Here is a 21,941-nt window from a genome sequence, read left to right on the forward strand (position 1 = left end):
TAAAATCAACTTAAAAGGCAAAATATAGATTTTCTATTAAATGTTAGAACCACGGATTGCACTGAAATTAATAAATTTGCGCTTTGACTTCTCGCTTGTAAAAAATATATACCACAAACAACGCTACACTACAATAAGTGTCAGAATGCTGTAAGGAAGAGCTTGTTTCAGAATCTAACAACATTCCATTCAATTCAAAAGAAAAATAGAGAGAGATGTAGTTGATATATACCGTCAATCTTCGCTATAAAATATTTCCGCATACGCATCAACCGCTAACGTTTCATATTGGCGTATCACTCGTGGCATTGAAATGAAACAAAACCAACATCAATTCAAACCATTTGTAGAATCATTTAATACACATTACAATTAGGCCTGGACAAAATCCAGTATCACTAATTACAACGTCATAAGGATAGAGGTCATGTTGAAATATGACCGCGAGCTGACTTTGTGCCGCTGCTGTGATACGACTTATTGAGGTTTCAAGGCTGCCACATCGAGGGAAAAAAGCATCAAATAATTTCCGTTGATAATACAACTCACAATTATTACTTAATTTGGGTAATGAGTACTCTCGTACCTAGGGTTACCACCATATGTCCTCTTTTTTGACTTTTTTGAAAGTGTCCTCGGAGGACGTCCTTTTGTCCTCTTTTTTGAAAATTTAGGTCACATTTAGAGCAAAATGCGAGTGATACGCCGTAAATTAGCACAGAAGTGATGCTCCGGGGGGGGGGGGGGTTCAGAGTGAAAAAGGGTGATTTGAGCTTTTTTTTATTAGTCAACCACTAGCAATGTGGAGAGAAAACGGTATTTTGAGCTCTGAGCGAAAAGTTGACCTTTTTTTTTCAGTCAACCGATCACAAAGTGGGAAAAATTCACCGATTTTTGAGAATTCTTCTCCGGTTTTGCAAGTCTCAAATTTCTGAAAAAGTGTCCTCTTTTTAGATTTCCAAATTATGGTAAGCCTATCGTACCTTTGTGTCCAGGTTCAATTACAATACGTAAACACTAGGGCTGTTCAAAAAAACTTTTCTTTCAGATTTCACTGGCTACTTGATAAAATTGTTAGGTTGGTTAAAAAACGCTGCACACCAACTTCAGCTCCATTCCAACCAGTAGAATGTTTCGAATTTATCATTAAAAAATAATACCATCAAACAATTAGGCTGTCATGTCAGTAGAGATAATGCATACCAAATTTGGCTCAATTCCAACTACAAGAAGCGAAGTTATTGCAGTAGAAAGATTTCTAATTCCACCATTCATGACTTTATAATAAATAATTAAAGAGTTAATCACCGCAATTACTATTTTATTAAAATTCCAAGTATTTCCACTGCAATAACTTCGCTTCGAGTGGTTGGAATTGAGTCAAATTTGGTGTGCATCATCTCTACTGACAGCCCAACAATTTAATGGGGTCGGCAGAAAAATCTTGAAATTTTATTTTTTCGTTTTTCAATGATAAATTCGAAACTTTCTACTGCACGAATCTGGCTTCTACTGGATGGAATGGAGCCAAAGTTGGTGTGCAGCATTTTTTTTAACCAACTTAACAATTTTATCAAGTAGCATGTGAAATCTGAAGGAAAAGTATATTTTTGAACAGCCCTAGTAAACACACACACACACTGATTTGACATCATTTGTAATACCTTGAGCCCGGAATCGGACTCGAGCCGTGAAACGGACTATGAGACTTGTCTTGATGCATACCGGAATATCTACCAGGCGAGCCCGATCGAGACCTTGGACTGGCCGAAATAGATTGCGGCATTAGCCCCGATTGCTGCGGTATCATACGAATATTAGACCTTGACCTAGGAGTGAGGCTGTTGATATGATCACCTTCACCATATCCAGACATTTGTGCAACCATATCATGTGATTTACCTAGCGAGTATGGAGATTTAGAACCACTAATTCGATTAGGAGACACATTATGTAACACACTGATATGTCTCGCTTGTGTACCCATCAAGTTGGACTGTCCTGCAGAATTGGACGAATTCTGAATAATCAGATGGCTATTAGAATGATTGTAACCGTGTTCGTACTTAGGATGCGGTTGCGATGCGGATAAATGTAACCCGTGCCCGTGTGCCGACATCGCGTTCCTTTGATACAATTGAATAGGGCTTGGTTGCGGAGATGCGGGGCTCAACGGCCTTTTCACGCCGTGGTGTTGCGGCTGATTTTGGTGTACTTGCGTGATGGCTTGCCGCAAGCTAGGGTGAACGTGTTGCGAGGATTGGTTTGTTAACGACGAGTGTCCCGCAAAGTATTGCATCTGGTGCGGTTGGTAATGTCCGCTGGGTAATATGAGATTTTGGATGGGATGCCCGTAATGGGCTGCGTTCATTTCTCCGAATTCTCGAAATTCTTTTTCTTTTTTTTTCTTCTCTTCTTCTTGCAGTACTTTTTTCAACTGTGTGAAGAGCTGATGCTTTTCCGTTTTTAACGTCTCCAATTTCAGAGCAGATGCGCTCAACTGTTCTTTGATTTGCTCGAGATTGACGCTGTCTTCCTCTTCTTTTCTTTTTCTCTCCTCCTCGATCTTAGCACGACGTTCGAAGTCTTTTTCCGCTTCTTTCTCCTCTAATTTCTTTTTCTCTCTCTCGCGCACAATGTGTTTCCGGAGTGCGTCCTTCATAGCGTCGGATAACTCTTGTCTCTCTAATAATGTTGGCATGATAGCGAAATCGTTTTCTGAAATAGATTATGTTCAACATGTCAAGATATATTGTACATAATTCATTCATCATAAATTATGTATTGGGTATTCATGGTTATTCTCATGAAGGTTTGATGGTGTGCATGGAGTCACAACATTTATGCCTGCAGAAACAGTAATGATAAAATCATGAAAGGGGCAACATGATTAAGAGCAAACTGTAACTTCACAATATGGAGGTATCATGTCGTAAATATGTGCAGTTGCCGATGATTACCCTTGACGAGTGTCAGCAGAAAATGTTTGGACGTATTTCACTGTGAATATATTATTGAAGTGTATCTTCGTTCGTGGGCCATAGGTGGAGTCAAGGTATTTATATATTTTCCACATCTAATTGGGGGGTGATGGGAATTTTACTCGCGTGACGAATCCGATTTTACGGCACGACAAGGCTAGGAACGCGTGACAGCTCCATATTTCACAGTATGAAATCTTTTGTGTCAACAGTTTCAGGAGAACATGGTGGTTGTTTATACTAGGAAACACCTGGAATTCAACTTCTATCATGGGGATCATTAATTTTTGGCGGCCATGGTGTACAGGTTTGATACACGAGTTATACACAGAGGTGGTCTGCATTGCCACGTAATTAGAAGTACTACCATAAAATCCTAGTCAATTACAATAGAAGTGGTGATTTTAAAGACATCTCAACTAAACTACTTCTTGTAGAAATAGAAAATTGAGTAGATTTGGTTGATCTTTTCAAGAAATCAAGGGGTGACATAATTTTAGCGGTTAATCGAAAGTGGCCACTCTTGAAATTACAAGGTGCAACTTGGCGACTAATGCAAATCGACACTACATCGAGTACACTGCAAAATATGTGCAATTGTCCAATTGGTATAACAATTTCAATACAGTCAAAGTTACGCGAGCATATCCCATAAATACTTCAATACAGAAGTAAAGTTTGAAATGTGGTTCCACCAGAAAAAATGTCAAGTAGAAGTAGTCTGCAAACATAACCACTTAAGTAGTACAAATCGCCGGCAAAAACCACTTGAGTACTTTGAAAAAGTTCAAGTACTTTGTTACTTATTCAGTCACTTCTGAAGTTACACTGCAGAAGCACACCGTCAAGATTATAGTCCCGAGATTTGTGAATATCTAATACTTACACGTCCACTTATTCGGAAATGACGTCATAGTACCCCGCACGAGGTTCCGACAATTTATCAAAGTACGAACAATATATTTAAGCGGACACGCGTCTTGACAATACATTAGATGTGTTTCGATCATTTCAAAATACCCACATGTTCCATACATCCTATTTCTATGAGATTTCGGGAAGAGCGCGCCATAATTAATAGACAGGCGGCAGCTGCGACGCCAACCTCGCTTCGGATACGCGGCTGTCGCGCGGCAATTGCGTCAAAATAACGTATACCCTGCGTAAGTTTCAACGTTCACTCAAGCGTGACCACCATTACCGACTCGCTGTCTGGCTCGAGACGGACGCTCGATGATCGTATTTTGCAAATTGCGCTGATTTTACGCGGTTCCAACACTTAAAAACTGAATCTCGCAAAACATACATAGCCATAGACGCCTTTGCTACACGTCAAGGTTAAATTCAAATCACAGCCTCGAGCTCACACCGATATACTCTTCGATGCTACTCAGTAGACGCCCATTTCGATTTGTGTTTCGTCTTGCAAAATTCGAGCCGCCCTTTTTTCTCCGTCACGCCCCGAAGGAGATTCCGGAAAAGTGTCCAATCGCGCGCGGAACCAGCTCATTGCAGCAGCCAATCGGAGCAAAGTTTGGCGGGTTACAACCTTTTGCTTACGGTACTCAGCTCAATCATGTTGTTGTACCAGTAAGAATTTTTCAAGCGGATAGCGTTTCTGTGTTACAGCAGTTTGAAAAGTTTTTAGAATTTCTCTTGTGTATGTAGCGTGAGGTAGGCAAAGTTTTCTCTGTAATATTGAAGCATTGTGATTTGGTATTTGCTGTTGCGAGACACGGCGTTAGTAAGATATAAGACTGTAAACAGGAGTTAGACAGAGCCTTTGTACCATAGTAACTGTACGTGAGATGAAACGAGATGTCAACCGCGCCATGAAAAGACGCGCACTGCGTACGCCTGTAACTGTTAATTTCAACGCCATTCATAACATGGGTCATTCCGTGTACAGAATATGACAAGTTTTTAAGGAAGATGATGTATATGATTTATTGTCCACAACATGTGATTTTATGAATAGTGAGTTTCGATTTTTTGTGTCCATTTTGAAAACTGCTGTAGTAAAGTGAATGAGGAACGACCACTATATTTCAAAGGGCTATATGCTGGGATCTTCATAAAATTTACATTCATTCGCATTCCAAAGTCGTGGTGCTGACCTTTTTTATACTGCTGATGCCATGACAGTGGAAAATATATTGATCAGTAAAATTCGATGAATAAATATGTTGTGGTGGAATCAAAGCACCTTTCCCGCTATTAGTTGGTGTGATTGAAAAAAAAACAAATTGATTTGTGTCAAAGGTACATGTTTCAGCCCATAATATATATGTCAAAAAATCCAGAGGTAAACTTGAATAGAGGAGGGCTTCAGTTGGTGTTTTTACCATTAGGCATAAAATCAACCCAGCCCCATCATACTTGAGTGTTGAAAAGCAATATAAACCAAACAATAGTGAACCCGATGACCTATTTTCAAAATTCAGCCTGTCGGCCGTAGCTATTTGTGACCTCATGCAATAATCGATGAATTCCAGTGACTGTACTTGTCACAGACAATGACTCCATGCTGGCACATGTCACTCAGATTACGAGACTTTACGTGAGCTTGCAGTGTAAATTAGTAATTATATAATCCATACCTGTTCGCTGTCATCAGGCCCTATACATGCTGTATCTGCTTTGAAATTGTACTGATTTAGTGATTATATGGTATTTTTTGTAATTACTGATATCTAACAAATCTACATTGTGACATCAACAGTGTCCACGCATCAATTTTGGGTTCTTAAAATTCAAGCACTGCTCTTGAAGTGGTATCCTTTCCATCTGCAATTGTATTTGTCAGCGAAAAGCTAGTGAACGCAAACCAGCCAACTTGAAGGTAAATTCCATGGATTCCCTTTACACCAAGTTCACTACATTTCTTCAAGGCAGATAACCTATAATTAAGTTTGGTAATGTTTGGGCAGCCTGTCTTATAATGTGCAGCCCATTATCAAGCTGACTGAGGTCATACTCATTTAGAAACCTAAAAGATTATACAAACTTCACATACTAAAATCAGACCTGTTATTTAAGGCAATGTCTCGTTACAAATAGCTAATTGAGGACGACAAACCAAAATTTCATTTGAGATAGCTGCAACCTTTTTTTTCTACATCCCGCTTCATTAAATGAGTCATTCGTGAAAATTAAGTGTCTAGGGATGATTTTAATGAGACGTTGTTACCACTATAGCACAATATCACAAAGTTTGCCTGCCTTTCAGTCATCGAACAGATTAGCCTACTGTAAGCCTAGTAGACTGGATACTTTATTGCGCTTCCTTTCGTTGAAATTTGAGTAGGCTCAGCTGACATGTATTGATAGCATGCCTCATAACATGACCTATTTCATCCACATTTCACAAATACAATCAAATCAAATCAATTATTAACAACTTGGAAATACCAATGCTCACAGACAATTGAAATTATTGATAATAAATAGTAAATCTGCAATAGAAGTTTTCAGTTGAATAAGCTGCGATACTAAAACGCTCTAAAGTTTTGTTAAATGTGAATTCAGGCTCCTGGATGCATAATTCAACTCTGTATAGGCATGTACTATTCTTTTGGTGATAATTTTGTTGTACAATTATGACGTTGGACGGCTTCTTGGAGGTACAGACCTTCAATATACAGTCTAATAGTGTATTCATATTGAAATGAACCCGAATATTTTCGGCTGACACTCGTCAGGGTTAATCGTCAGCAATATGAATATAATCTGTTATTGTGAAGTTATGGTGAATGGAGCACTTATGCTGGCAAGACACACTTGTTTCGTATGTTGATAAATCATGTAGTTTGTAACAGCTGTACAATGGGAATTTGCGCAAAACACAAAATGTCTGGCAATCTTATAAATTTTCTGTCTTCGCAAAGCAGAATGTTCATGGTCCGTTTCCCGTCTTCAGTGGATAACTGACAATTTTCAGTATGGGTTTTATCTCTCCAACTTATTCATTATGTTGTTCGAGATACTTGTTAGGTCTAGTGGCCTAATAAGTTCAGGAGGCTGGTGAAACTGTCGCAGTCTGTATTGTTTATGTTACTGGCGCCGCCATTTGAAAATATGGAAGCTATAGTGGAAATGATTCGAAACGTGTTGATGCCTTTATCATTCATCGCGTGCCCCTAGGCGTCATTGCTTGGCACCGGTAAATTACGAAAAAAGCTGAGATTTCGAGATCTTTTCACAGGTTTTATGTTTCAAATAGATATTTACTATGGTGTAGATTTATTGGAATATAATGACAGAGAGTAAACCACCGTCGTCGAATCGAATTCAACGCCCTAGCCTGTTGCCTAACCCCGCCGTTTTAGGGCACACTTATTCTGGAAACCAATTTCAACCGCCTTTGCGACACAAGATTAGTCAAGCTTTACAATCGACTGGCACGTCTGCGGCACCATCTCCAGCTTTATCCGTGAGTTTTTTTGCGCACGTTGCTGCGTACATGACGTTTTAGCGTACTTGTTTTCTTTAGACAAATGCAGGTACGAATCAATTTCACGTGACAGTGCCTTTGGGGCCTCCTAAAGACCAGCTGACCGTCGTGACGAGTTATCAAACGAAATCCACCTTGTCGGGAGCCCCTACCGTCAAGGCCTTTTCAAACCTCGACAAAATCCCCATCACGCTGAGCGCTACAAGCGAAATGCGAATCAAAGCCAATGTGCGAAATGTAGAAATCCAGAACGTCAGCTATATCAAGCAGCCGATGGGATCGACAGTGAAGTCTATCGTGGTGTCGTCGCCGAATGTGGTTCAAGCCACTATAAAAAAGGATGTAGATGTGAACAAAGCCAGGGTGAGTGTGAGGGCTGGTTTTTCATAGCCCATTTTAAATTTGTATGATAACTTGTGAATTTACGCATTTGAAAAAATGACTCAAGTCATGTCGAGTCGCCACAAAATCGTGACACAAGTCATTACAACCCTGCTGAGTTATCAACTCCTCCATTTTTAACTACATATTTGTTGATTCACAGCCTGTTCTTGTGGGGCAAGGATTACGGCAACCCTTGAAGCCTCATCAAAATCCAAAGCCTAACGTATTGATCGACCCGCGCGCTATACCTCGAAGTACTACCTCTCATCCGTTATGGACCGGAAGCCAGCCGGACCCAGTTAAAAATAACGCGGCGGCGCCGGTCGTTCGGACGAAAACGCCGTTTCACAATGCGACAGTCGCAATCAGCACTCAGGATCTCAGCAAAAAGTAAAGTACATCCTTTCCTAGATTTTTCTGCGAAACTAACAGTTTTCCATTATTCCAGACATGGCTTACAGTCGCAGATAAAGTCAACGATAAATATAAGCGCGACCGCTCATATACCGTTACGCGAAAGCCAAGGCCAGCGAAACTCTGGTTTTACTGTTGCACCATTGCCAGGTATTAATCTTGCAAATGTAGTTTAGTTGCAGAATAGCTCATCTGTCGCTTTGGTCTGTGATCAATCATTCACTGTTGTTGGTGATGATATGGTACTTCACCTACTTATTGAAAGTATTATGGCTTTTGCCGATGGAGTAATAAGGCCGGTATGCTTTGAATTTTAATGCATTCGTTTGCGAGGCCGAAATCTGTTGTTTACGACGAAAAATGTGGCTATTAGGAGCGTACATATGTCTTTATAGAGTCATGCTCAATAGTTAAATATCAGAGTGTCGCATTATTTCCACCATGGGCATTGTCTGACCCGACTTGCTACCTTTGAAAGTCCATGGTATGAGGACAGGATTGATGATCGCTTACGCTCTCACTGGTCACACAAATCATGTATGTAACATAACATTAGGCTGACTCAAGATAAATCAAAATGGTGTAAACTGCTCACGATTATATCGGTGCAACATAATCGACAGACGGCTTCTTGAACACAATGTGCCTCATACTTGGATAGCTAGATAATTCTAGTCTAGTTAGGTTGATTGGAGCGAATACCGTTAATTTATTGTTTTGCTAAGCGAGCCAAGCTCAACTCTTATTCGATATGAACGGGACTCGATTTTTATTGCATGGCGAATTCTGTGATTTTAACTCTAATCTAGTTTTAAAGAAACTGTGTAGCTTTAATTTTAATTCTAATTTGGAGAAGCTGAATACTAGTTTTTTTAGTTTGTCTTCTTTCTGAAGTAATGGTTACTATTTTGGTTTGGAGAAGACTGTTGGTCTGGTTTCAACCTCCTGTCTGCTATTCCGTTTAGCTGTATCTGATACCTGTATATTGCTAACAGCTCTTGTCGGAAAAAAGGCTTCTGACGCGGTCGAGTGCTCTCTCGCAGGCCTACAGCTTTGTGTCGAATCGGCGATTGGCTAAACTCGCAGGATTTTTGTTTTGGTTTGCAGGGAACAAACCGATTTATCAAGTGTTCACGGATTTGCCTGCGCAAGCTCAGGGGAATTCGATCAAAAAAATTTCGGCCATGATCGTGTGCCAACCTTCGTCGATGACCGTAGGAAATTCCGTTTGCACTTCGGCCGGTATGGGATTTGTTTTTGTTTCTTTGCAAATGGAGTGTGTGTGTGATGTCGGCGTTTTTTTAGGTTTCGTGTCTTCCAACAATGCTTTATCAAGCGGACACATCACGATAATGACATCGTCCGACAGCGTAACGTACATGTCAAACAGCAACCCGCCAAATGGCACTACCGTGTCCGCCATTCCCGTCGCAAAAGTCTACCCTCAACAACAAATTTCAGTGAGTTAATTGATCCTCCGTTCAAGTTTTACTTTAAGTTTATCAAGAACTTGAATTTTCAGGCCAAAACAAAGATTCCGGTGACGTCCACAACGTCCGCCGGCCGATTATCAGTTCCTGTGATGTCATCAGTCGGGGGACCTCTAAACAGAGGCGCCCCGTCGCTCATTCAAGTGGGACCCATCAAGTCAACTAGTAACGCTTCCATCAATACCACCTCGCAATCTGTGAATATATCCGCACTGCCAGGGGCTATAAGTAGTAAGGTACGATGTCTATGTTTTGCGACACTGTAACGGATCAGCGGTGTTAACTAATTGCGTTCTGTAACAGGGACCGGCCAGTTCTGGGTCTGTTTTATGGCCGAGTTACAGCCAGACGTTTGCGTTGTCAACGGTTACGACTACACCGAGTTTGAGAACAAACTTGACTCATTCGAGTAAGATCTTGCACCGTGCACTAATAACGATGGCAGGACTGTTATTCTATGTTAATATTTTCAGTTGGTCACACGCAGCCGCTTTCAGGCACTATACGGGTGCAGCCTACGAACGTGTTGCTTATGGAGTCCAAAGCGGGGCATTTGCAAAGCCCGGGTGGCGCTTCGCAGGCTGTCTTACAAGGTTTGATTTTAGGGAGTTTTGTGGCTGTGATTTGCATTTGCTATTCAGCGATTAGAATAAATATACCTTTCGACAGATTATATTATGCACTCAATGGTACCAAACAACTCTGCGATCATCAACTCGATCGCAGTTATGATTTTAATGCAGTGCGTGTGCAATGTGCATGTGTACTACCGCTCGATCATTTTCATGTGTTACTAATTCATAAGGCAGTGGTTCTTAACCAGGTTTCGTCATAACTGTTTCAGCCGTTATATACAAATGTCCTCAAAAATGTTAATACACTGCCCACTTAATGGTACGTGAGCGAATATTTTGGGGAAATGTTGTCCAGAAACTCGATTCCGGCTTATGTGATGGTAAATCAGTATCCACTTATCCATTTGAAAAAAAAAACGAAACTGGCTTACACATGCGAGAATGACATGAAGATTTCTGTTTCCGAGACATAGCCTCGAATATCATTATTGGTCTCCAGTAACCAACAGCAGTCTCGTTGCTACGCTACCAGTAATATATTACTGTTAAATGTGGAATATTTTGTGTTTCTGTGACTCTTGGGAAAATTTGGGAAACTCTTGGAAAATTTTCATTCTTTCCCTGCCATATCTTGTCCATGTATATTTTGTCACATTGTTTCAAAGCTGACCATGGCCAAGATAATTATTATGGCCGAAAGTATATGAAAACTTGACCTGAGGTTGATTTTCTCAATGTGTAAAATTGACTAAGCGACTTTGATTCCATAGCGACGTCGTCCGTGGCGGTAGGGATTCTTTCGTTACCTGTCCGAAATGTTTTCGATTCGCCTTGGGCTCGATAATTTAACGAGCGACTGCATTTTTTAATAGAAAACAGACCAAACAGCGTACCACGCAGCCCGTCGCAGGCCGGCGTCGGTGCCGCAACACCGACACAATCTCCAAAGCCGGCCATCCTCCGAAGGCCGAGACCAGAAAAGTGAAAAAAATATGTTAATCTACACAAAGACGTCTGTCTCATTTTTCTGTGCTTTACAGCAATAACGCCTTGAAGAAGCTAACATTTGGTGGCAGCGCTGGTTACGCTGCGCCGAAAAGAGATCTGTTGAAGCAAGCCGAGAGAAGGTAGGAACATTTGTTTTCTGATACGGCCCGTCTGGTTTGGTCATCCCGATATTTGAACTTCTTTCGGTATTGTCAGAAGTTCAGAACTGTCTTCTCAAGTCTCGAACCGTACACCTTTGGTATGGTCACGACTTATTAACCGACTGATGCATCAATACACATATACTTAGACAATATGATGCAATGAAATAAGATTGTGTCGCAGGGGAACAAATCTTTTTGAAAGTGTGGCGTCATGGTATGTCCAAAGAGTAATTTGATTGCTGACGATGTTCGCCTCTCCTAATTTTTGTTCTTGCTACAACCAAAAGTTTGAATCCACGCAGAGTGGTTCTTCTTAGTCTGCTACTACAAGCTATAGCGGTATTGCTACCTGTTAGTGACCAGAGATACTGCAGACCTCAGCTTTTCAATCATACCGGCGCATCGAATGTCTACCAGCTACTCCATAATTTGACATGATGCAATTAATAGAGATGCCGTAACTGATCATTACAATGTAATAATGAGCAGCGATGGACACAATCTGAATTTTCTGTGTCCTTGTTCAGTATATGTTATAGCCCTTGCAAAACAAACGTCTTTTCCTATGCAGTCGATTGTTGTGTATGCAAAATAATCTATTAGATAACTTTGATATATTTCTAAAGAGAATGAACACGCTGTGATCGCTGTGTTCTATTTTATGATTACAATTCATGGTCACAACATCACCTGTCTGCTGTGATGCGTGAGGGATTGGCAATGTTTATTTTAACGAGAATGGAAGTGTTGCGGTGTAGATTTGGAGTCGAGATAGTTAGGCCGGCTTTGTGACGTTGCGATTCGTCAATTTTCCCCCCTTTTATTCCTGCAGGCCCATCCCGGGTTCTCTGAACAGGACGAAAATCGGCGGAAACGACGTGAAACTGGACTTGCCGGTCCTCATCCACTCGGACCAGACCGAAATCAAACCGGTCATGGAGAATCCAGGTATGCCGCGGTGTGTCTCTGGTGATATGTGCGCGCGTCGACTAAGAATCGGTTTCCTCTTGTAGTGTTTGTGAAGTCGCATATCGCCGGAGTGTCAGCGCCGCTGAAGCGTATCGGCATCTCTAACATGAAAGGCCTGGCATCACCGTCTTCCAATTCCGGTTGGTTTTCTTTTTGTGATCGTTTCAGTTTTCTACTGGTTGCTGGCGATTGCCCCTGACGAGTGTTAGCCGTAACATCCGTGAATGTACCGGTATTCATTATTCAATTGTATGTGTTTATAATCGCGTCGTTTCTGCGTTCTCTGTGGAATCACAGAAGGCCTTTGCGTGTATTTTGAAACGCGTTCGATTTTTCAAAGCTAAAGATGGCGGCGCCCACGCTTATTCCATTCATCCCTCGTTGGACCCGAAGGCGAAGATGGAGCACATGTCGGGTCAGAAGGTCACGATAAAAACGGAGCCAGGTGGGTCGAGGTCGAATTCATTGGTCTACGGGACTGGGTTATCGCATGCGGCGACATGGCCGTTACGTTGAAGGAACGATCAAAAATTAAAAAAGATTGAGCCTTGAAATTTGTTCCGGAATCATGAACTTTGCTTTATCGACCTCTCGCAGGACGGGATCAGTATCGCAAGGCTAGCTAACTGTCATTCTAAGTGCCTGTTACTTAGAAATGTATTGGTATACCTATACAATATTACTGCATCATAATTTTTACAACAAGTATATTTATTTATAACTAGGGCGAGTATGACCTAAAATTTTTACATTTTTCTACATTAAAAAACTTGGTTTTGACAAAATTTTGCCCTCGTGTATGTAAATTAGGTGTTTATGCACGTAATGTTAGAATTGTACTACTTATCTTCTGGTTGGAACCGTCTGTCCTTACGAAGTAGTTCGGCCTGATAAAAAATTTTTGACTTGAAAACTGACAAATTTTTACATGAAAAAACAGTATTTTAACAAAATCTGGACCTATGAAGAATTCCAGCAGTTGACTTTGTAAAGAAATTTGACAATTTTTTGACCTGACGCTACAATTATGACAAAATTTCGATTATAAGCCTGCATTAATTGGAAATTGGGTCGCGGCAATAAAAATGCCGTGTGAACCACTGGTCACAATATATACATCCTATATTATCTATTTACATATTATACGCTAATTACATTCAAATATGTTGCATAAATGGCTGAACTGGTAGCAGACGATGTAGATAAGTAGATAAGATAATATTAAGATCTTGGTTTCTTTCATACTTTATTTAACGTCCACTTGCAAAGTAGTAATGATACTTATCACCAAGCTTTCGGAGCGCTACTCCTTCATCAGGTGTTGAAGCGAAATTGTATTTTTACAACACAAATTTATATTTCTAAGCCCGTACATGAGTGTATCAAGCGGCCAGCTTACTCGATGACATAATGACCGTATCGCTGGCCACCATTTCACTGAATTGTTTTCTCTTATTTTTAAAATAAACTACTGTCTTCTTATGTAGTACTTGTATTTTTTCAGCGTCCGCCAGTCAAATGCTGCTGCTGCACAACCAGGCAATGCACACGTATGCCGCGGAGGTGAGAATTGAACGTTTTGCATTTCATCGCCCCCGTCTCAACCTCTTGCGCCTGTTTTAGAGCCCGCCCGCGCCGAATGCCCCGCACAAGACCGTGTCGCAAGAGTCGGGGCACCACATCACGACCAACACGATTTTCACAAAGCCGATAGCGATGTACCCGGGACAGCAGCACGCGGCTAGGACAAAGCCGGCGCACGTGGTCAAGGCTTCCGCGGCACAGGAGGTCCAGCGGCGGAAGCACTCGGGTCACGTCGTCAATTCGTTTGCGGCGCAGAGAAACGCGAATTTGGGGCTCGACAGGTGAGCTTACTCTGATTGTCTGTAGTTCTAGTGTTCCACACTGATATTTTTTATTTTTGGTCATTTTTTGTGGAAGCTGTTGTTATATCAGCCCCTCTGGTACGCGTAGTGTTTTGTTTTCTTGAATATTTTTGATTTGGAAACCTGTTGTTACGTCATTTCCTCTTGTTTTCCGTGCTGTGGCGTTTTTATATTTCTTATTGAGACACCCTTTCTCTCGATTCCTCTGGAATTTCTAGTGTTCAATACTGACTTTTTGTTTCTTGGAATGATATTTTGTCCTTACTTCCACTTGTTTGACCGTGACGAGGGTTTTGCGGAACTGTTGACGCTTATCATCACAAACTTCCTAAATTTTTAATCATGTATGTAGGCACAAAATACTTACTGGGCTCATGCATCCACCCAGGGCTGTAATCAAGTCACAAGTCAATCTCGCTTTTATAGTTTCGACTTGAGTCAAGTCGAGTCATTTTCAATTCACCACCAAGTCGAGTCTGAGTCCAAGTCAGCGAGCAGAGGACGAAGTCCGAGTCATGGTATTATGACTCGAGAGTCCAAGTCATTGTGTTGACTGCTCAGTTTCCACTTAGTCTTGTTAACCCCCTTTTTATAACTCTGTTTGGTGATATCGAATGGTTGTCATTTATAACGTACTCATTTTTCTCACTTTTAGCAGTTTCTGGTTGCATTTTCAAGGACCAGTGCCAAGCCAATAGACGAAAGCCCTATAGTGTGGTTGCTTTACTATTCTTTGAAATTGCGATGACATGTCGGTCTCCGCCGTCTGAGTCTCGAGTCATGACTTTAGTCGTTATCACCCAGCACCCACCCCCCAAAAATTGGGTGATTCGTACTCAAAAAAAGAATAGCAGACCATACAGTATCGCCGTGATGACGAATCCTTTTTTGCAGGGGCCCCGCGCAACACGACTACATGAAAAAGGACCCCGCCCGAATGAAAACCGCGCCAGGCCCAGAGGTCAAGCCGTCGTCGGACGCTTTGAATCAGGCGCACGCGAATCATGTCATGTCGTCCGTCAGACCGTGGACTGTCGCCAACTCTTCCGACCCTCTGGCGGGGCTGTCGCCGCGAAAACGGCCCAGGAAGCAAACCCACGTCGTGTCGGAAGGTAGTTAGATGGTTTTGTCGCTTATTTTAGGGGGGGGGGCACTCGAATCGGAGTTAAGTGTATGTTGAAACGATGCGAGTTCCTTTCTTATCTGAGGAATTTAATTTTCAAGGGGCGCTTGGCTCTAAATACGATGCGGTCTCAAATTAACTTTAAGGCTTCAGCCAAAATATTTCCTCACTTTCAACATTAATTTGAGGCCTCGTCGTGTTTAGAGCATAGCGCGCCCTTTAATTAAAGATGATCGGGGTTTGCAATGTCGGACGTTTGCTACCAAAACGCCGTCAAAATCTCTATTCAGCTTCTTAGACACCCAGTGCGAAGTTATCTGAAGTTATCTCGTTACCCGGTTCATTATAGTTCTAGCGGACAAGTTCCTATTGCAGTTAGATTTTGGAATTGGGAGGTTACGAGTATTTTGAAGTCGTATTTGTTGAGTCCTCCCAATTCCTGGATTGTGATAATGCTTTCCTCAGAGTGGTCACACAGAGGTGGATGCCGAAAAACTTGGCTTCTTGTATTTTCGTTCGTTTACACGTTGTTTAGGAGTACTTGTGATGATTCAACCGCTAAACGTGGCTTGCTGATCAGTTATCGTCAAAGTCACGGCATCGCTGATGCATATTATCACTAGGGCAAGTTATTGTTGCAGTTAATTCCGCGGGAAGTTGCATTTATTCATTTGTTTTTGACAAAAGTTGCACTATATAATCACATTTTGCTCGGTTGACTAAAAAAAAAAAGGTCAATTTTCCGGCTCAGCTCCCGAAATACCCGTAAAAGCGTTACTTCGGTGCTGATTTACGGTGTTTCAGTCGACTTTGGCTGTGTATTTCACCAAAATCGAAAATACTTTCATGAAAAATCGAAAAAGTTGCAAAATGTTGCAAAAATTTGCATGGAAAAAATGGACAAAAGTTGTACTATAAGATTCCTTCAAATCAAACAGCTTAAAACAGCATTCTACTTATCTTACGAGTATTTAGGAAGCTGCCGGAAGCTGTAATAAAAGCTGCAAAAACTTGCCCTAATTATCACTTTCCAATGCGTACGCGTGTCCGAATATTTCCGCCCTGATTCAATCCAATTTCCGGCTTTCTCTATAGATCAGTCCGTCGTAATGGAGGACGAAGAGTCCACGGACGACGCAGACGAATGCGAGGACGAGCCCAGCGTGCGGCAGGCCGCGTCGCAGTTCTTCAACCCCACTACCTCAGCGTCTGCAAAGCACAGCAACGGTAACGTTCGATTGATGTTATTCCGACCTTGAAATTTTTTTTGGCATTTTGCAATTTTGAAAGCCCTGTGGCTCGACCAAATCTATATTTTAACCAATACAGTACTTTTAAAAGCATTCATGTCTCGGAATTGCCGCTATTACTTACAATTAAGTAGAAATTTTCCTTTTTATCTTCACTTCAGTTTAATGTTCTTGGTCAAGTCTGGGATCAATGCGCTTACATTATGGAATCATTTCTGCGCTGCAACGATCCTTTGTGTGTGTTTAGATGCGCAAGGCACAGCCTCGAGCGGTAAACCCATCAAGTCGGAGCCTCCCTGCAAGAAGGCTCACTTCGACGAGCCGAGGAGCAAAGCGAAAGTGAAGAGCGAGCACGCTCCGATCTCGAGCGAGTCGAAGCCCCAGTCCGAATTCACCGATCGAAACGGCGTCAGGTACGGACTGTTTTTGGGTCAAATACTTACTGTACCTATAATAAACTTGAATATTTCATGATAAGGACTACATTCATTGAAGCATGTTAGGCTAACTCGATGTAGCTCTGAAACTGTTGGTCGTGGGAATCACTGTGCGATCCCACTTAACACTTATGTTAGATGCAACAATATTCATTGGGTCGGACAGTCTGTAATGGTGATGTTTACTACTATCTATCCTCGTACGATGATTGTTTAGCGAAGGAAGGCAGAAAGTCCGTTTGACGTCATTTTTTCCAGCCTGTCGCAGACTCAGACGGGCTGATACACTGTATGTCAACCACTGCACCAGCTACCAAACCAGGCTTTTGGTCAAGTAATAATTATAGTGCGAAAATGTTAATTCACTACGGCTTGTGAGAGCTACGATTAGTGGTGCGTAGTAAGTTAAACAGGTTTTTACAATTGCGTCCCAACTACAACAGCTACACTGCCCCTGAATTTCCTGTTGGGTTTATTTGAATTATTCCACGTCATAAAAATTAACAATTATTCACGATTTTCTTTCTTTCTAAGCTGTCTCTCAATTTCACAACTCTCCTCTGTCGTTCCGCTCAAGGGTAACACAGTGTTTTATTCAAGGGGAACACTTCTTTTCTCCGCAGGTACGTCGTGAGCAGAAAGCGCCCGTCCGTCTCGGTGTTGAACAAGACAAAGCAGAATTCCCGTTCCATCAACAATCACTTTATGCACTATTCGGACGTCCGGGCGAAAGGTAAGCGTTTAAAATCAACCTTGTTTTATCGAGGCCGCGCTTACCACCGATTTATGCATCACAGATAAAAAGACAACGATAGCGGACTTGGCGCAGGACAAGAAGCGCTTGAAAGGGTACAACGTGGCGCGGTTCGCTCTGCAGCTGCAGGACATGGTGGGTTATTCGCTTTGGTGTTTTCAGTATTGGTGACATCGCAGTAATCGCATCTCACCAGGGTTGTAACCAAGTCGCAAGGTTCCGAGTCACAAGTCAATCTCACTTTTATAGTATTGACTCGAGTCGTTTTCAATTCACCACCGAGTCATAGGTGTTGTGACTCGAGTACGAGTCATTGTGTTCACTGTTCAGTTTCGAGTTCAACCAGGTCCAGCCCACTTTTTTCAACTCTTCTCGAGTGATATCGTATGGCTCGCATTCACACTGCCGTAATTTCCTCAGTCCTAACAGTTCCCGGCCCTATTTTCCAAGTACCAGGACTGATAGATGAAATACAATAATTTGGTGACTTTACTATTTTACGATGTTACAATGTCTTGGCCGTCCTAGTCTTGAGTCGAGTCGATACGCAGATTGACTCGAGTAGAGTCATTTCCGTATTATGAGAAAATGACTTGAGTCAGGTCGAGTCATCAGAAAATCGTGACTTGAGTCGAGTCATGACTCGAGTCATCACAACCTTGACCAGATTGAATCCGGAACCCGCGAAAAATGCAATTGCAATTGCTGAAGATTGCAAATTATTTTATTGACTCTTCTCGTTTAGGTGTCTTGCGAGACGGAGATCTGGGACCGGATGAAGGCTGTTTTCGACGGGCTCGTCGACTACAAGTCGGCTCACCTGTCCGAGTCTGCCTTTGACACGTTTGTCGGTTCGTCGTCCCCGGCGACCCCCACGCCGTTGTCAAGCTCGTTCCGAAGCGCCACTCCACGGGCTCATCGGTCCGGGTCTGGCGCGCTGGAAAACGGACCCGCCCAGTCGCCGTCTACGCCGCTCGACAGGAAGACCAACCGGGTCAAAGACGACATCTTGAATATAGAGGAGCTGGCGCAGGTGAGGTCTAGCGCAGTATACTGCAACTAGAAAATATTCAGCTTTTTAAATGACATAGAATTGTTATTATATTTAGCTCATTTCAAAATTAGTTTAGAATTGAAATTATAGCTACACAGTTACTAATTTCAAATTCGATTGGAGTTAGAATATAATTGCACAATTTTTATCTAAATTAGTGTCGATTTAGAATTGTAGCTATTTTGTTTTTCAAATTTGATCATAGTTAGAATTATTGCCACACAGTATTTTTCCAAAATAATTTAGAATTAGAATTATAGCCGGTTTTTTTTCACATTTGATTAGAGTTAGAATTATTGCTGCAGAGGTTTTTCTAAATTGTATTAGAATTACTGAATTTGCAAAAGAAAATCTAACAAAAATCGAGACCAGATCACATCAATTGTGAGGTCTTGAGCAATATTCCCTCTAATTTTTGACAAGTCAGCGCACACTCACCAACTCACTGCGCAGACCCTCGACAACAGTGCGTAATAGGGTGGAGTGAAAATGACTTTTTTTTTTCAAATCGAAAAAAGGGCTTCCTCAATCCTGACAAATGACCTAAAACTTCAATAAAAAGTGACTTCAGGGTATTACCCCCATTTTCCAGCCGGCAACCCCCCAATTTCTGCGTGTGGGGGGTAAAATGGCCCATCTCGGCAACCGCTGGTCGTAGAGTCATGATATATAGCTCAAAATCTGCGGAAGCATCATGTTTCTATCTGTCTTAAAAAGAAAGTTTTCTCTATTGTTAACACAAAATGAGTTATAGCCAAAAAACAATATATACACACATTTTTGTTGAAATTCAGCATTTATTCTGACGAATTGTGATCCGTCATCAGTTTTTTGAAAAGAAAAGTAAGACACTGACAATACCGGATATTGGGTCCATAATGCAAATATATTCACAACATAGTCCTTTTAAAATCGGTTCAAAACATCATAATGAAACACTCACATTTAACGACTTATTCAAAATGCATTTTTGTGTCAAATTTTTTCATCAGTTTACGAGACTTAATTTTTTGGCGAATGAGGCCATCTCGTCTTTCAAATCCCGAAACTTGTGCTGATGCTTCTGTTACGAGCTTCACATGTCGTTCCACTGTTTGATTGTGGCATGGATGAAACAAAATCGGAGGCTTCTCGCGGCATTCTTCCAACTCTTCATCAGTTACGTGCTCAATCGCTGGAGGAAGTTGTTGATAAGGTTCGATATCAACCAACTCGTGGTATGCCTTTGCTTCCAAGTTCAACTTTGGGACACAGAATAAACGAATAGTACTGCAGTTCAATTGGTAACTTTGCTTCTACGGGTTGGGGTTGAGCCAAATTTGATGTTCAACATCTTTCCAGTCAACCTAACATTTTCGTTGGGTCTCAAGTTTGTCGTGAACAACCCTAATGTGCGCCTCGTATTTTCAGGCGAACTTGCAAAGATGCCGGGTGGTTTCCGACCAGCTGGCCGACACCAAGGCCACGCTGCTGAAAGCCGTCGATCACCGGCAATTGGTCTCGGACATTTTAGACTCGACGAACAATCAAAAGTCGTCAACGGCGTCGCATTTATCGACGGGCCACAGCTCGTCGAAACGCTTAAAGAAGAAGAACGCCAGTTAGCGACGCGGGAAATTTTAGACCGTTTACTCTTCTATCGTATTTATTGCACTTCTCGTATGATTCCTGCGTTTAAGAGCTTTTCCGCGGCGATACAAAATGTCGCGCGGAGACGCTGTATTTGCTGGTATCGAAGGAAGTTGTTCTCTTTTTTCGAGTTGATGCACTAATGGTGGATTTAACGACACGGTTATACCGATGGGATGAAAGTGCTTAACCACTGTATAGTTAGTCTTACGGTATTCGCGGGCCTCTGCGTGCAACTCGGCGTGGTTTGTGAGCTTTGTTCCATTTCGTGACGTTGCCAAACTTTGAACCTGTCTGCCGGCGCGCGACGCTATCGCACGGTTCCACGAGTGTGCCCGAAATCAGCCTTGCTACTGCTGGTCTCTATCAGTGCCCGTTACTAGCTGTCTGCTGGGGAAAAAAGGTATATTTTTTGACAATGTACTGTACTTGTTGCCGGCTACTCATTCTGCGACACAAACTCAAAATTTATTGCTTTTTATACTTTGTCATTGAATATACGTTATTTTTCTCGATTTTTTTGTCTGTTGTGTCGGTATTCAAGTGGGAAGGATTGACAGCATTAAATTATCTCTCCAATTAGACTTCGAGGAGTTTTGTAACGCCACACATGGATTTATAGTTTCCTGTTTTGATATCTACATGATATATGCGTTGCAGAGTGTGGGTAGTTTAGATTCTCTAACAGCTATTTAGTGACAGAAGTCCCTGCTGTTCTGATTACTTGTGTGGCTAACCCTGGGATCCAATTTTCCATAATTTCAAGCAGTCCTTAACGGTTGTTGACTATTCGTCGTAACAGGGAATCGTAACCCTTGAAGCTTGAGGAAGTAACTGTTGTGTGACCAGAGGCCGAAGTACTCAAGTAGTTTTCCTCTACTTCTGGTGCTTACTCAAGTAGATCTTTTTTCCGCCACTTCTACGTTGTAATATTATAACTACTTACTTACTTTTCGCTATTTTCAGTTTGTCAAGTAGAAGTAGTTTAATCACCAATAAGAAAGATAGCCTAAGGAATTTTGGGGCTGTTTTCACGTAGTACCGACACTTATCATAAAAGTCGTGTAACACACAGATTTTCACTTCGCGTGCAGTATATGTTTTAACGAAAGTATCGCTGAACATAATTTAGGTACGGGGTTACGTTCGCACCGCATTGTCGCCTATATCAAATATTTCACCACAGTAAGTATGCCCCCCCCCCATAACGTTTAAAACTACCGTTTCGGAATCTAGCAATTACCTAATATACCTAGCAGCCCATGACGTGTCCTCTTCTGGAAGAGTGGACTTTGACCTTTTTTAGCAACCACCGTTGAAACTTTCTGGACAAAAGACATGAAATATGTTTTTTTTGCTTTTAAGAAGTAGTATTTGTATTTTTCTTACAA

The 21,941-nt window shown here is 41.7% G+C and overlaps 2 protein-coding genes across 2 annotated transcripts; one reads left to right on the forward strand and one right to left on the reverse strand.

Moving 5' to 3' along the window:
• Positions 1 to 9: 9 nt before the first annotated feature.
• LOC145437492 (uncharacterized) lies at positions 10 to 4,375 on the reverse strand. The gene has a single exon (XM_080314752.1). It carries the CDS (start codon positions 2,699 to 2,701, stop codon positions 1,652 to 1,654), a length of 1,050 nt encoding a protein of 349 aa, XP_080170878.1. The 5' UTR covers positions 2,702 to 4,375; the 3' UTR covers positions 10 to 1,651.
• Positions 4,376 to 4,618: 243 nt separating this feature from the next.
• On the forward strand, positions 4,619 to 21,065 carry LOC145437490 (uncharacterized). Its single transcript, XM_080314750.1, has 23 exons — positions 4,619 to 7,413; positions 7,474 to 7,797; positions 7,979 to 8,208; positions 8,267 to 8,382; positions 9,340 to 9,474; positions 9,538 to 9,692; positions 9,755 to 9,958; positions 10,026 to 10,131; positions 10,196 to 10,315; positions 11,170 to 11,278; positions 11,338 to 11,424; positions 12,281 to 12,396; positions 12,462 to 12,557; positions 12,758 to 12,862; positions 13,922 to 13,980; positions 14,041 to 14,282; positions 15,198 to 15,415; positions 16,522 to 16,653; positions 16,924 to 17,089; positions 17,737 to 17,846; positions 17,911 to 18,002; positions 18,613 to 18,900; positions 20,332 to 21,065. Exons 1-23 carry the CDS (start codon positions 7,237 to 7,239, stop codon positions 20,524 to 20,526), a joined length of 3,582 nt encoding a protein of 1,193 aa, XP_080170876.1. The 5' UTR covers positions 4,619 to 7,236; the 3' UTR covers positions 20,527 to 21,065.
• Positions 21,066 to 21,941: the final 876 nt, after the last annotated feature.

This window comes from Botryllus schlosseri, chromosome 4, assembly GCF_051294905.1.
Source record: "Botryllus schlosseri isolate E-star chromosome 4, Bs_hap1, whole genome shotgun sequence".
Classification (NCBI taxonomy): Eukaryota; Metazoa; Chordata; class Ascidiacea; order Stolidobranchia; family Styelidae; genus Botryllus; species Botryllus schlosseri.